A 16544-nucleotide genomic window follows, 5' to 3' on the forward strand; every position below is an offset into this window, starting at 1 on the left:
TGATTGAAACAGCTTTAACTGGTTAGCATGGTAGATTTTATCTTCAGTACGCTTGCCTCCTGTTACTCTTGTCTTGTACTCTGCTGAGCTGAGTTTATCGATGATTCGGAAAGGTCCGATCCACCGATTACACAGCCTGTGCTCTGGTGCTTTGTAGGATAACAGCATTACCAGATCACCAACCTCCAGAGTGTCGTCAGACGCTACCGGTGTGGTGCTCTGCTCTTGTTCGATGATGGTTAACACTGTCACTGAGGCGTTACAATCCCCAGAATTGGGAAGGATCCCCAATCTAATCAAAGAGGAGCAATTATTAAATTGGTATTGCCCTAAATGTTTTGAAAGGCCTGAAGGGGAGAGATCTACATGTGTGAATGCATGTCCACAAGTATCCATTGGAATGATGAGACACACGGGGTCTGTGAGACCACATCCCAACCGAGACAGTTGTTTATCTTCTCAAAATTGTGTGGTAGCACGATCCTGGTATTCACAGTCTCTGTACCCATGTTTGACTCAGACAAGGATGTGTATAAGCGGTTGGCTGCAGTACAGTCCATAGGTCACCTCGAAGGTGGCATCTACAAGGTACGTGTCAATGTGCCTCCCTTGGTAGTCATGGAAAGTTCTGCAGGTGGCCTGTTGCTCTACAAAAGGGCTCAGTATATCTGCAGATGTAATGTCTTTGAGGCAAATACTATCTTGTGTGGCCTGCGGAGACAGCTCCAGAATCAATCATCGTTACAGTGTATGGTCCAACTAACGAGATGAAAGGCTCCTACGGAGAGGGTGACCTATGCTGGAAATGGCCAATTTTGCATAGTAACCAACCAGAAAAGTTTCCTATATGGTTCCTTGGAGTGTCAGGTCCAAACGTCTGTTTTACTCCTAAGCAGTTTAACTCGATGGGAAATCAATGATTTCCCCTATTCCTGCCTTTGAAAACACAACTATTGTTCCATCTGATCCCTCCTATCAGGATCTGACTATCCCATCTACTCCAGCCTTTTGGGTACGTATCCCCCTCTGGGATTACACGTAAAACAATTCGTGTCCCACCTTATCCGGATAACAAATGAGGTGGCTAAGGCTAAACAAGCAATTATCCAGTTATTATATGGGGAAGGCCAAGAAGTAGATTCTCCCTGAGAGGAAACTGGATTGACGGGGTGGATGATTATCCAAGGAATTGCAGCCGGGAGTGTTTTCGTCACTTTAGGATGTATGCAGTGTAAAATCAATGAGTTACAAACACCTCCGATGCAACCAACTAATTATGCCTCTATAATGCCCATGCTGGAGACAGATCAAGAAACAGAGCCTGTTGCCACACCTGAACTACCTGTCCCTTGGCCCGTGTGATGGGGTTCTTTAGTAATCACCCCATCGAAGGGGGGATTTGTAGCCCTGTGGCAGGGCAGGGGTGAACCCCTTCAAGGCCCTGCTAGCCTGCTGGCTGAGCCCTGCTCCCTGGCCAGGAAGCCCGGTGTAGAGGCACGGGCACTCAGCAGGGGGCCCGGCTGCAAGCCCTAATGAGGGCTAGCTCAGAGCAATAAGCTGAGCCAAGTACAGACAGCTGGGCTGAGGACTGAGAGGGCTATACAAGCCCTGGGCAAACCTCGGTGAGGAGGTTAGCCTGGGAGGAGACAGGAGGGCTACATCTCTATCTCCTTGCCCACTGGAGGGACCCTCAAGGGCAGAAGAGCCGGGGAAGGGTCTGAGGGGTGATTGCTGTTGGGGGAACGGGGACTGCACAAAAGCACTGTAAATAAAGGCACGAAGGTGAAACAGCTAAAGGCTTTGAGACTCTTTATTCAACCAGCCCAAACACAGGGCGCCGGCACAAGAGGCTGGAAACCTGCACGGACCCTGTGACAAGCCCATAGGTTTGGAGCTGGCTCCAAGAGGTAACTGTAGCAGGACCGCTTGGAAATAGTGACCGTAATATAATAACGTTTAACATCCCTGTGGTGGGAAGAACATCTCAACAGCCCAACACTGTGGCATTTAACTTTAAAAGGGGGAACTATGCAAAAATGAGGGGGTTAGTTAAACAAAAGTTAAAAGGTACAGTGACTAAAGTGAAATCCCTGCAAGTTGCATGGGCCCTTTTTAAAGACACCATAATAGAGGCCCAACTTCAACGTATACCCCTAATTAAGAAACACAGTAAAAGAACTAAAAAAGAGCCACCGTGGCTTAACAACCATGTAAAAGAAGCAGTGAGAGATAAAAAGACTTCCTTTAAAAAGTGGAAGTCAAATCCTAGTGAGGCAAATAGAAAGGAGCACAAACACTGCCAACTTAAGTGCAAGAGTGTAATAAGAAAAGCCAAAGAGGAGTTTGAAGAACGGCTAGCCAAAAACTCCAAAGGTAATAACAAAATGTTTTTTAAGTACATCAGAGGCAGGAAGCCTGCTAAGCAACCAGTGGGGCCCCTGGATGATCGAGATACAGAAGGAGAACTTAAAGACGATAAAATCATTGCGGAGAAACCAGTTTTAAACCGCTCTCTCTATGGGCTTGTCACAGGGTCCGTGCAGGTTTCCAGCCTCTTGTGCTGGAGCCCTGTGTTTGGGCTGGTTGAATAAAGAGTCTCAAGGCCTTTAGCTGTTTCGCCTTCGTGCCTTTATTTACAGTGCTTTTGTGCAGTCTCCATTCCTCCAACAGCAATCACCCCTCAGACCCTTCCCTGGGTCTTCTGCCCTTTGTAGTTAAATTAATGTTTGTTTATTCTACCTGGAGCAGTGTGCTTGGTTGAAGTGTGTCAGAGACTCCCCTTGGGATAACAAGCCTGGTGCATATCAATTTCTTTGTTCAATTGATGAACTCATATAAGCTTGCAGCATCCAGTGGGCATAATTGTACACTGCAAGACGGAGGTTCCTAGGGTTGTGTCTGAGACCAGAAGTACTGGCTAGTGTCATTCAGCTGCTCAATCCAAGGAGTGTATTACATGACAGAGGCTGTGCAGGAACAGCCCAGGAGTGGGGGTTCTCACAGCAGGATAAGCCTGACTCCCAGAGTCGAGGATTGGGGTGACCTAGCAAATCACCGGTCCGGATAACACCAGGGGAATGTCACAGTGGCGCAGAGAGCAGGGTGTATGCACAGCTTGTTACTTCAAGTGAAGTTCACACTTTAAGCACTGATATTTGTGATTTTAAGTGAGTTTTAAGTGCCGTGGCAGCTCAGGAGGAGGCCACCGTTTTGTTATTTTCTGTTTGTTTATTTCGAGTGAGGGAAATAAGCAAAGAAAGCAGAAAAATGACTCACAGTGTGGCAGCTACAAAACTGGAGCTGGCCAGATTGGAAGTGGCAGAGAAGGAAAAGGTCTGAGAGTTTCAAACGTGACAAGCAGAAATGAGGCTCAAAGCAGCAGCTCCGGCCAGGGAAACTATGGAGGCAGAGGCAGAGGCAGCCAGGGAGGAGGCTGCACACAGAAGGGCTTGTGTTGAAGTTAGCATGTGAGCAATGGCTGCTCTCCCTGTAAAGAACTGAGTCATGTATGGACATGTGACTTGCTCATGTGACTCCAAAGCTGGCAGGGAACTGGCTTTGACTGGCCAGGCTGGCTTGCAGCCACTCGACTGGATAAAGAAGTAAAGAGAGAAGTGGGGCCTGAGAGTGTAAGTGTGACTGGAAAGCCGGAGTGTTTCCTGCCAGAGTCTGCTTTTGGATGTATGCGCCCCCTTAGAAAGAGATGATGATAAAAACCGGCCCTGAGAATTGCTTTAGACGAACAGTCTCACCTGTGGACCTTGGCCTAGTGGGTGCCCAGGAACTCCCCACGCTGGAGCAGCGCCTGCTTCGAGCCCTCGAGGACAAGGCAGGAGGGTCCGGGACTGTCCGTAGCAGAAGGGGCGCAAGCATTGATTCTTGCTTGCTGGAAAGCACGTATTTAGTGAAGGCTGGGAAGCTTATTGTACTTTGGCAATAAAACCTGTTATACTTATACACCTGGTGTGGCTTCATTGAGTGTATCCGAGCCCCCCCCCCCCCCGTTTGGCCTGACACCTGGCACAGTCGGCAGGATACATTCGATGATACCCCGGGAGGTGTAGCCACATGTGGGGTAAGTGAGGATGTGGGGCTGTGGCCACCGACAAGATACCCAGCTGGAGTAGAACCTCCCGCTGGGCACCGGTGGCCAAATTGTTATTCCAATTGGTTCCCCCGGTTGGATGGGACAGGGACGAAACTCCCCTCACCCCGGCCAAATTGGCCAAGCAGATGGAGAAGGCGAGAGTTGTACGGGCATAATACACTTTATAAGGATTGGGGGTGGGGGTGGTTGTTTCTGACGGTGGTGGAAAAGCTGGCGGCAGATACTGAGCAGCTAGAGAAGACTGTAAGAGTCCTGGTGGGAGATAAGGGGCTCTCCTGGATAAGAATAATATACTAACTGAGGGTTTGGAAGCAGATCAGCAGAGCAGCAGGAGATGGTGTAGAGCTGAAGAATGAAATTGTTTCTTTTCTTTCATTACTATTATTAAGAGGACTCCATATAGTAACTCAAACTCCATTTTGAAATGCTCACTCCATTTTGCAAAACCCTGCTGTCACCTTATCGGATTAGTTCAGATGTGTGGCTGAGGTATGGATGGATAATGGACTCAACCTCCAGCCCCAGCCTGTCCTGATCAAGTGCAACCACTAATGGCTGAAGATGCAGACAACAGCCCAAACAAAGTGAGAAGAGTCCACCCCAAAAGAAAAGATCAAAGATGCAATTGAAGCAAGATCAAAGTCAGGTCCCAGGCTGAAAGTCACGTCTGCAATTGACGGGTGATCAATCACACAGTACCCAGAGACAGCCTGACACAGCAAGACCTATAGACTCTTGATACAAACTAAAGCCTACAAAAAGGATGGGTGAGATGGAAGACTTTGGGTAACGTTCTGCTGCCAACATGGAAGGGCATCGGTGCGTGCCCGACAGAGACCCAGCCTTTCCTCGTGCCCGGCTTTCCTGGCCAGTTAGCCGCCATGAGCTATGGACCCAAGCTGGGAAATCAAGCCACGGACTCAAGCTACGTTCAGGACTGGTAACTATCCAGCAGCCGCAGAACATTTGATGTGTGTGTGTATATAGGTATTAGCTATTAGTTATTGGTCATAAATCAAATTGTGTTATCATAATAAACGTGGCATCTTACCTTGTCCCCTGAAACGATCCCGTGTAGTTTTGTCTGCATAACAATAGTGGAGACGATGGTGATCCGCTGTGCCCAGGATCGCCATTGTCGCCTCCCGCAGAACCTCCGCCCCACCGTGTCCCAGTCCAAGGTTAGGGCCCTTATCTTCTGGCCCTTATCTGAGGCAGTGCAGCTGTCCCCAGGGGAGATCTTGAAGTTAGGGGCCCTTTCCAAGGATATTTCGATCAATCAGCTCCTGAGGGGTGCTCAGGGAACGGAGGGAGTAGGACGTTGCTGGAGTGGATTTTTGCCACTGTAGAGCACTGCTGGCCGGATTGGGATGATGTGGGTAAACCCTGGAGTACAATTCCCGAGGCTGCCATTCGCCTTCGGGAACTGGGAATACAGGTAGGGCTCTATGCGAATAACTTCCAGGGTCCCGACCGGGAGACCTTCCCAGCCTTTTGGCTGTTCTGAGTCCCGCACAGGGCTGCCCGGTGGGTGAGGTCGCCTTGTTGCTGGGGCAGTTGGGGGACATTGAGGACACCAAAGCGAAGGTCCGGGCACTAAGAAGGAGCCCACAAGCCTTTTGAGGAGGGATTTGCTTGTAGCCCTGCAGAAGGGAGGAACCCCAGAGGACAAGATTGCCGGGCTCCCCACCAAAGAACTAGTTGCCCTACAAGTTTTAGGATGGATTTCAGTGTCAGGTGACATGGTCACATGTCCTGTGAGACTCCATTCTCCATTGCCCACAGACCGGCCCACAGGTACACAGGAAGGCTTACAGGTAAACGAGCCATTTACAACTTGTTGTTTCTGAAGCAGCCTCAATGGTCTCCACTTGATTGAACTACATTAGTTGTACAAGTTTAGACCTTATATTTCTAACTTCAGATATAAGAATGATACCTGCCTATGAATACGAAAAAGAAATTCAGCACTTTATAATTTTTCCAATTATATGGTACAAGAGACCTTTTGCATAAAGCACATTCCAGCCATGTCATTTTCAGATTCATAAGCCTATTTTCATAGAGCATATGGATTGCAACGTCACAGTAATGAACTATAATTTTTAAATATAGACAGATAAAGAGAGCAGCCAATTCCTCTCGGACTCAGCACAGAGCCCAAGAGTTCTCATCTCCCTTTGGGAAGGGGCCATAATTGCTGCTTACTCCTAAAGCTGGATAAATAACACAGAAGTGCAGACATGGAACAAGAGACATTACCTAGAGTGTCTCCGGTCTCCAGCCTGTTAACATCCAGATGCTGTTTCTCCCCTTGAGGCTGAGCAAACCCCATGGGGATTGCACAGAGCTATATTATAAATGGAGCACACCTCTGTGTCGGCTCTCAGTGTCGGATGCCGCTGCAGATGCTGGAGTGAGAGAGGCGTGGGACACGGCTACCTGAGGGAGATTCGAAGGGAAGACACTTTGATCTCCGGATTCACAGGTACCATCTCTTGCTGCAGAGCTCACCTGCTCGACAAACCCAGTGCAACATGGGCATGATGGGACAGCGAGTAAGACTGTGCTCCTTTCCGCTCTGCGCACCCATTACATTTTCTTTTATCAGTGTTATCTGTTCAGACTTTCAGTGCAACTGAATGTCCCCTTGTTTGTGAGTGGTCAATATAATGCTTGATCTAGTTTCTTTATCAATAGATTCGTAGGGTTCATGGTCAGAAGGCACCAGGAAATCATCCCGTATTACCTCCTGTATAATACAGGGTGTTACATTTCACCCAGTTTCCCCTGTATTGAGGCCAAAGTCTACGGTACGATTTCACATACATAGTGTTTTTATCTGAATGTTTTCCCCGACTACATCAAATGCCTCAGAGACATCTAAGTCTATTGTACATGTGCAGTTCCCTTGGTCAACCAAACGTGTACAGCCATTAAAGGATGAAAACTTATTTATCAAGACCTGTTTCCATAAACCCTGTTGGTGACTCACATTAATTATATCCCTAGACTTTTTCTTAACTAATCCCATGCCAGATTTTCCATTTTTTCCTAATCTTGTCAAATCTTTTTTTTAAAAACTTTCCCTTTAATTTTTAATAGTTGATGTTTCTGGTTTTCGTAACTCTCAGGTTCTACTGTAGATGCTGCTTAACATCGTCCTTGACTGCTAATGGACTAGAAAGTATTCCATCACCTCATTTGAGATGAGTTCTCCACTTTCTGACTGTGGAATTGTGGCTTGTTAGCTGTGTAATAATCTCTTCTTAAAAGAACTCCCAATTTTCATTCCCATTTTTCGTAATAATTTTTTCCTCCCAATTGGTGTTGTGGAAAATTTGTCATTTTTGAGGAATTGTACGGGGAGACTTTGGCAAAGCAGTGAAGTGCCTGAAACCACTATGGCTTATTATTAAAGACAGCCTAGTCAGCAAGCTGTTAAAAGCAAGTCTCAGCTTGACCAAGGCAGGAGGGGAGGGGGATTTAGGGTCCCACCGAAAGGGCAGCTTGACCCTGCATCCTCCCTGATAAGAATTGTGTTAAATTTGCTGTTACATGCATTTGAAAAGAGCAGGATATACCCTCAGGAATGTCTATTGGGGTCTCAAGGCTGCAGGCTCTGGAAAGACCCACACCTGGTTAATCAATAATCAGAAGGAACCTCTTGCTTGAAACTGCTTACTTAACAAGGTTTCTTTAATTACTAATGTATAAATAAGGGGGAAAAGCTTGAGATAGGTGGGACTCGTTTCAGGACTGGCCTTTCCCTCTGGATGCATCTTGTGTTCCCCAGCGGCAGATAGGCTGCCACTCTATCACTCGAAAACCACACTCAGCTTTGGTAATTATCAACGATTGGGGGTGTTTTCCTAACTTGTTGCAAACGTGTGTAAGTGCTTGGGTAAAGTTTGCTTTAAGTGAAAGCACTCTTGTATTGTCCTGTCTGTGCCAGCCATCGATCGGTCGGACGGCCGTGTCTCCCCTGATTTATTTCATGACACTTCCTCGCACAGAGTAAAGTTACCAAGAGCTTTGGTTTGAAGAACCCCAGGTAACAGAATTAGACCTTTTGAAGAACTAAGTGTCTATAGAAATTACTGGCTGGGAACTGTTTTCTGTTTGTCCATTGGAATGTAATCAGTTCCATTCTTTATTTTCCTCTACTCTATCATATGCCCCCTTCTTTGTGGCTTCTTTAATCTAAACAGTCCCAGACTTTTCAGTCTGTCAGCATATGGCAGCCTCCCCAATTCTCACAGCCTGTTTTAGAACATAAGAACATAAGAACGGCCATACCGGGTCAGACCAAAGGTCCATCTAGCCAAGTATCTGTCTAACGACAGTGGCCAATGCCAGATGCCCCAGAGGGAGTGAACCTAACAGGCAATGATCAAGTGATCTATCTCCTGCCATCCATCTCCATCCTCTGACAAACAGAGGCTAGGGACACCATTCCTAACATCCTGTTTGCTTTTTTGACCGCCTCTGCACACTGTGTGGACATCTTCAGAGAACTGTCCACAATAACTCCAAGATCTTTTTCCTGACTAGTTGTAGCTAAATTAGCCCCATCATATTGTATGTATAGTTGGGGTTATTTTTTCTGATGTGCATTACTTTACATTTATCCACATTAAATTTCATTTGCCATTTTGTTGCCCAATCACTTAGTTTTGTGAGATCTTTTTGAAGTTCTTCACAATCTGCTTTGGTCTTAACTATCTTGAGCAGTTTAGTATCATCTGCAAACTTTGCCACCTCACTGTTTACCCCTTTCTCTAGATCATTTATGAATAAATTGAATAGGATTGGTCCTAGGACTGACCCTTGGGGAACACCACTAGTTACCCCTCTCCATTCTGAGAATTTACCATTAATTCCTACCCTTTGTTCCCTATCTTTTAACCAGTTCTCAATCCATGAAAGGACCTTCCCTTTTATCCCATGACAGCTTAATTTACATAAGAGCTTTTGGTGAGGGACCTTGTCAAAGGCTTTCTGGAAATCTAAGTACACTATGTCCACTGGATCCTCCTTGTCCACATGTTTGTTGACCCCTTCAAAGAACTCTAATAGATTAGTAAGACACAATTTCCCTTTACAGAAACCATGTTGACTATTGCTCAACAGTTTATGTTTTTCTATGTGTCCAACAATTTTATTCTTAACTATTGTTTTGATTAATTTGCCCGGTACCGACGTTAGACTTACCGGTCTGTAATTGCCAGGATCACCTCTAGATCCCTTTTTAAATATTGGCGTTACATTAGCTAACTTCCAGTCATTGGGTACCGAAGCCGATTTAAAGGACAGGTTATAAATCTTAGTTAATAGTTCCGCAACTTCACATTTGAGTTCTTTCCGAACTCTTGGGTGAATGCCATCTGGTCCCGGTGACTTGTTAATGTTGAGTTTATCAATTAATTCAAAAACCTCCTCTAGTGACACTTTAATCTGTGACAGTTCCTCAGATTTGTCACCTACAAAAGCCGGCTCATGTTTGGGAATCTCCCTAACATCCTCAGCCGTGAAGACTGAAGCAAAGAATCTATTTAGTTTCTCTGCAATGACTATATCGTCTTTAAGCGCTCCTTTTGTATCTTGATCATCAAGGGGCCCCACTGGTTGTTTAGCAGGCTTCCTGCTTCTGATGTACTTAAAAACATTTTGTTATTACCTTTGGAGTTTTTGGCTAGCTGTTCTTCAAACTCCTCTTTGGCTTTTCTTATTATACTCTTGCACTTAAGTTGGCAGTGTTTTGTGCTCCTTTCTATTTGCCTCACTAGGATTTGACTTCCACTTTTTAAAGGAAGTCTTTTTATCTCTCACTGCTTCTTTTACATGGTTGTTAAGCCACGGTGGCTCTTTTTTAGTTCTTTTACTGTTTTTCTTAATTTGGGGTATACATTGAAGTTGGGCCTCTTTTATGGTGTCTTTAAAAAGCGCCCATGCAACTTGCAGGGATTTCACTTTAGTCACTGTACCTTTTAACTTCTGTTTAACTAACCCCCTCATTTTTGCATAGTTCCCTCTTTGGAAATTAAATGCCACAGTGTTGGGCTGTTGAGATGTTCTTCCCAGCACAGGGATGTTGAATGCTATTGTATTATGGTCACTATTTCCAAGCGGTCCTGATATAGTTACCTCTTGGACCAGCTCCTGCGCTCCACTCAGGATTAAATCTAGAGTTGCCTCTCCCCTTGTGGGTTCCTGTACCAGTTGCTCCATGAAGCAGTCATTTAAAGTATCGAGACATTTCATCTCTGCATTTCGTCCTCAAGTGAAATGTTCCCAGTCAATAATTGAATTCCCCCATTATTATTGGGTTCATAATTTTGATAGACTCTCTAATTTCCCTTAGCATTTCATCATCACTATTGATGGTCGATAATAGATCCCTCTTGTTATATTTTTATTAGAGCATGACATTTCTATCCATAGAGATTCTATGGAACATGTGGATTCACTTGAGATTTTTACTTCATTTGAATCTACATTTTCTTTCCAGGGCCGCCCAGAGGAATCCGGGGGCCTGGGGTCTTCGGTGGCAGGGGGCCCCTGCTTCGGCAGTAATTCGGCAGTGGGGGGTCCTTCCGCTCCAGGACCCACTGCCGAAGTGCCCCGAAGACCCGCAGCGGGATCCTTCTGTCACCGAATTACCGCCGAAGCGGGACCCGCCGCCGAAGTGCAGCCCGGTCTTCGGTGGTAATTCGGTGGCAGAGGGGTCCCTCCCGCGGGTGTTCGGGGCCCTTCGGTGGCGGGTCCTGGAACGGAAGGACACCCCGCCGCCGAATTACCCGCCGAAGACCAGAATCATAGAATCATAGAATCATAGAATTCAAGATCAGAAGGGACCATTATGATCATCTAGTCTGACCTCCTGCAAAATGCAGGCCACATAAGCCGATCCACCCACTCCTGAACTAATTCTCTCCCTTGACTCTGCTGTTGAATGCTCCAAATCGTGATTTAGAGACTTCAAGTAGCAGATAATCCACCAGCAAGCGACCCCTGCCCCATGCTTCGGAGGAAGGCGAAAAACCTCCAGGGCCACTGCCAATCTACCCTGGAGGAAAATTCCTTCCCGACCCCAAATATGGCGATCAGCTGAACCCCGAGCATGCGGGCAAGACTCTCCAGCCAGACCCTCTGAAAAAGGCTAACAATATCCCAACATTGACCCTTTGTACTAATTACCAGTGTGGCACGTTATTGACCTATTGACTAACCCCGTTATCCTACCATACCATCCCCTCCATAAACTTATCCAGCTTAATCTTAAAGTCATAGAGGTCCTTCGCCTACACTGTTTCCCTCGGTAGGCTGTTCCAGAGTTGCACTCCTCTGATGGTTAGAAACCTTCGTCTAATTTCAAGCCTAAATTTCCTAACTGACAATTTATATCCGTTTGTCCTCGTGTCCACATTAGTACTGAGCTGAAATAATTCCTCTCCTTCCTTGGTATTTATCCCTCTGATATATTTAAAGAGTGCAATCATATCTCCTCTTGTCCTTCTTTTGGTTAAGGAAAACAAACCGAGCTCCTCAAGTCTCCTTTCATACGACAGGCCTTCCATTCCTCGGATCATTCTAGTGGCCCTTCTTTGTACCCGTTCCAGTTTGAATTCATCCTTCTTAAACATGGGAGACCAAAACTGCACACAATACTCCAAATGAGGTCTCACGAATGTCGGTGGGTCCCGCTTTGGCAGTAATTCGGTGGCGAGGGGTTCTTCTGCCCCGGAGCGGAAGAACCCCCTGCCATCGAAGACCCAGAGAGGAAGAAGCTCTGGGGACCCAGGCCCTGTGAGAGTTTTCTGCGACCTCTGGAGCGAGTGAAGGACTCCACTTCAGGGGCCCCGAAAAACTCTCCTGGGGGCCTCTACAGGGCCTGGGGCAAATTGCCCCACTTGACCCCCCTCCCCCACCCGGGTTGCCCTGTTTCTTTCACATATAGTGCCACTCCCTCCCCCTGCACAACCTGTTGTGTCCTTCTGATATATTTTGTACCCCAGAATGATTGTGTCCCATTTATTGCTCTCAGTCCACCAGGTTTCTGTGATGCCTATTATATCTACATTCTCCTTTATCACAAGGCACTCTAGTTCACCCATCTTATTATTTAGACTTCTAGCATTCGTGTACAAGCACTTTAAAAACTTGTCCCTGTTTATTTGTCTGCCCTTTTCTGATGTGCCAGATTCTTTTTTATGTGACTGTTTATCATCTGATCCGGCCCTTACATTATCCTCTTCCGTCCTCTGCTCCTGACTATAACCTGGAGATTCTCTATCATCAGACTCTCCCCTAAGAGAAGTCTGTGTCCGATCCACATGCTCCTCTGCAGCTCCTCTACAGAAATCTACGTTCCATCTGCTGTATCCTTTATAGAGACTGGGTGATCAAAACTGAGTGTGTTTCCAGAGCAGGTTGATCTCTCCCCATTCCTTAGGCATCTGAACGTTTTCTTTGTTTTGGCCACTACTGTGAATGAGCAGGTGTGTCCATGGAACAGCTATCGATGACACCCAGGTCTTTTCCCTCAGGTGGTTCTACTTGGAATGTTTCCCCTTGATACATGGATTGGCAAAGCTTTGGTGGGAAGAGGGGCTTGGGGTTTTTTTACACTTTCAGATTTGGAAAACGAAAATGTGTGTGAAGAGGAACCAATCTGCTTGACCCATGAGAAAAGTATCCAGTAGTGCGTGTAGTGACTCATATTAACATTGTCTCTTGCGGAGAAACTAAATGGATTCTTTGCTTCAGTCTTCACGGCTGAGGATGTTAGGGAGATTCCCAAACCTGAGCTGGCTTTTGTAGGTGACAAATCTGAGGAACTGTCACAGATTGAAGTATCACTAGAGGAGGTTTTGGAATTAATTGATAAACTCAACATTAACACGTCACCGGGACCAGATGGCGTTCACCCAAGAGTTCTGAAAGAACTCAAATGTGAAGTTGCGGAACTATTAACTAAGGTTTGTAACCTGTCCTTTAAATCGGCTTCGGTACCCAATGACTGGAAGTTAGCTAATGTAACGCCAACATTTAAAAAGGGCTCTAGGGGTGATCCCGGCAGTTACAGACCGGTAAGTCTAACGTCGGTACCGGGCAAATTAGTTGAAACAATAGTAAAGAATAAAATTGTCAGACACATAGAAAAACATAAACTCTTGAGCAATAGTCAACATGGTTTCTGTAAAGGGAAATCGTGTCTTACTAATCTATTAGAGTTCTTTGAAGGGGTCAACAAACATGTGGACAAGGGGGATCCGGCGGACATAGTGTACTTAGATTTCCAGAAAGCCTTTGACAAGGTCCCTCACCAAAGGCTCTTACGTAAATTAAGCTGTCATGGGATAAAAGGGAAGGTCCTTTCATGGATTGAGAACTGGTTAAAGGACAGGGAACAAAGTGTAGGAATTAATGGTAAATTCTCAGAATGGAGAGGGGTAACTAGTGGTGTTCCCCAAGGGTCAGTCCTAGGACCAATGCTATTCAATTTATTCATAAATGATCTGGAGAAAGGGGTAAACAGTGAGGTGGCAAAGTTTGCAGATGATACTAAACTACTCAAGATAGTTAAGACCAAAGCAGATTGTGAAGAACTTCAAAAAGATCTCACAAAACTAAGTGATTGGGCAACAAAATGGCAAATGAAATTTAATGTGGATAAATGTAAAGTAATGCACATTGGAAAAAATAACCCCAACTATACATACAACATGATGGGGGCTAATTTAGCTACAACGAGTCAGGAAAAAGATCTTGGCGTCATTGTGGATAGTTCTCTAAATATGTCCACGCAGTGTGCAGCGGCGGTCAAAAAAGCAAACAGGATGTTAGGAATCATTAAAAAGGGGATAGAGAATAAGACTGAGAATATATTATTGCCCTTATATAAATCCATGGTACGCCCACATCTCGAATACTGTGTACAGATGTGGTCTCCTCACCTCAAAAAAGATATTCTAGCACTAGAAAAGGTTCAGAAAAGAGCAACTAAAATGATTAGGGGTTTAATCTTTCCCATACGAGGAAAGATTAAAGAGGCTAGGACTCTTCAGTTTGGAAAAGAGAAGACTAAGGGGGGACATGATAGAGGTATATAAAATCATGAGTGATATTGAGAAAGTGGATAAGGAAAAGTTATTTACTTATTCCCATAATACAAGAACTAGGGGTCACCAAATGAAATTAATAGGCAGCAGGTTTAAAACAAATAAAAGGAAGTTCTTCTTCACACAACAAAGAATCCTGTGGCACCTTATAGACTAACAGACGTTTTGCAGCATGAGCTTTCATGGGTGAATACCCACTTCTTCGGATGCAAGTGACCACTTGCATCCGAAGAAGTGGGTATTCACCCACGAAAGCTCATGCTGCAAAACGTCTGTTAGTCTATAAGGATTCTTTGTTGCTTTTACAGATCCACAGGATTCTTTGTTGCTTTTACAGATCCAGACTAACACGGCTACCCCTCTGATACTTGACTTCTTCACACAGCGCACAGTCAACTTGTGGAACTCCTTACCTGAGGAGGTTGTGAAGGCTAGGACTATAACAATGTTTAAAAGGGGACTGGATAAATTCATGGTGGCTAAGTCCATAAATGGCTATTAGCCAGGATGGGTAAGAATGGTGTCCCTAGCCTCTGTTCGTCAGAGGATGGAGATGGATGGCAGGAGAGAGATCACTTGATCATTGCCTGTTAGGTTCACTCCCTCTGGGGCACCTGGCATTGGCCACTGTCGGTAGACAGATACTGGGCTAGATGGACCTTTGGTCTGACCCAGTACGGCCTTTCTTATGTTCTTATGTTCTTATGTTCTCTCCATCCAGGCTGTTGTACTGCAACCATAACTCTGGGCCCTGGGAATGCCTCAGAGTTGAACACCTTCACCCCTACACCATGTCAGATTGCAACAAAACCGACTTCACCAACCCCTCCACCTTCATCCTCCTGGGCATTCCTGGCCTGGAGGCTGCCCATGTCTGGATCTCCATCCCCTTCTGCACCATGTACGCCATAGCCGTCTTGGGGAACTTCACCATCCTCTTCATTGTGAAGATGGAGCTGAGCCTCCATGGACCCATGTACTATTTCCTCTGCATGCTGGCTGTCACTGACCTGGTCCTGTCTACGTCCACCGTGCCCAAAACACTGAGCATCTTCTGGTTCAATTCCAGGGAGATCGATTTCAGTGCCTGCCTCACCCAGATGTACTTCATTCATTGCTTCTTAGTGATGGAGTCTGGGATCTTCGTGGCCATGGCTTTGGATCGCTACGTGGCCATTTGCCATCCCCTGAGACATTCCACCATCCTGACAAACTCTGTGGTTGCCAAAATTGGCCTGGCCGTGGTGCTGCGCGGCATCATGCTTGTACTGCCCTATCCCTTCCTGGCGAGGCAGTGGCCATATTACAGAACCTACATCATCCCCCACACGTATTGTGAGCACATAGCTGTGGTGAAGCTGGCCTGCGCGGACACCCGTGTCAGTAGTTACTATGGCCTTTTTATGGTATTCTGTGTGAGGGGTCTGGATATGATTTTTATTGCTGTGTCCTATATCCAGATCCTCAGGGCCATCTTCAGCCTCCCCACAAAGGACGCCCGGCTCAAGACTTTGGGGACCTGCAGCTCCCACCTCTGTGCCATCTTAGCCTTTTACATCCCAGTTATCTTCTCCTCCCTCACACACCGGTTTGGCCACAATGTGCCCCTGCATTTCCATGTTCTCATAGCCAACGTGTACCTGCTCGTGCCCCCCATGCTGCACCCCATCATCTACGGGGTGAGGACCAAACAGATCCGGGACAGGCTGCTCCGGCTCTTTACTCATAAAGGGATGTAAAGTTTTCTCCTGGTGCTCTGGCTCTCAGACTGAGCTCCGTGCAGAGCTGGCTGGTGACAGGTGCTGGGCCCCCTTCCCTGACTCAGGGGTTATTTAAGGACATGAAATCCTTTCCTGATCTATCTGTGCTCTGAAAGCATGACAAAGTGGGGAATCTGTCTATGTAGTACTCACTGGGCTGCCACCTTTCTAACTGCTGGTAACTGGACCCCTGAGACCACATCCCTTACCCCACCTCTTACCCGCCTCTGTCGCTTGCTCCTCTCCTCTCGTCTCCCTGTCACTCACTCGCTGGATCCTCTCCATGTCTTTCCTCCCCAGCGGAAGGGCAGCAATTTTAGATTTTGGTGTGGAGGAGGCAACAATAACTGTGATTCCAGGGGCTACTTAGACATTTGAAAACTATATCGAATTCCCCAATATAGTAAATAAATAAATATTAGACCCATTCAGCTCTAGTAGTAACATTTTCTTACATCTTATGGCAATTCACTTCCGGGACACTGGTTAGGCTTAAATTTAAAAATAAAATTGATGTGTATTCTTACTTTGCTCCTAACTCTGCAGCGAGAG

General features: G+C 46.2%; 1 protein-coding gene across 2 annotated transcripts; it reads left to right on the plus strand.

Annotated features, from left to right (window-relative positions):
- The first annotated feature begins 9167 nt into the window (after positions 1-9167).
- LOC123350942 (olfactory receptor 52M1-like) lies at positions 9168-15971 on the plus strand. 2 transcript variants are annotated; one of them, XM_044989889.1, is made up of 2 exons: positions 9168-9187; positions 15053-15971. In XM_044989889.1, exon 2 carries the CDS (start codon positions 15132-15134, stop codon positions 15969-15971), a length of 840 nt encoding a protein of 279 aa, XP_044845824.1. In that variant the 5' UTR covers positions 9168-9187; positions 15053-15131. The 2 variants fall into 2 exon arrangements, with proteins under 2 accessions (XP_044845824.1, XP_044845814.1); XM_044989879.1 differs by lacking the exon at positions 9168-9187 and having other exon boundaries at positions 15024-15971.
- Positions 15972-16544: the final 573 nt, after the last annotated feature.

Source organism: Mauremys mutica, chromosome 1, assembly GCF_020497125.1.
Source record: "Mauremys mutica isolate MM-2020 ecotype Southern chromosome 1, ASM2049712v1, whole genome shotgun sequence".
In the NCBI taxonomy this organism is placed as follows: domain Eukaryota; kingdom Metazoa; phylum Chordata; order Testudines; family Geoemydidae; genus Mauremys; species Mauremys mutica.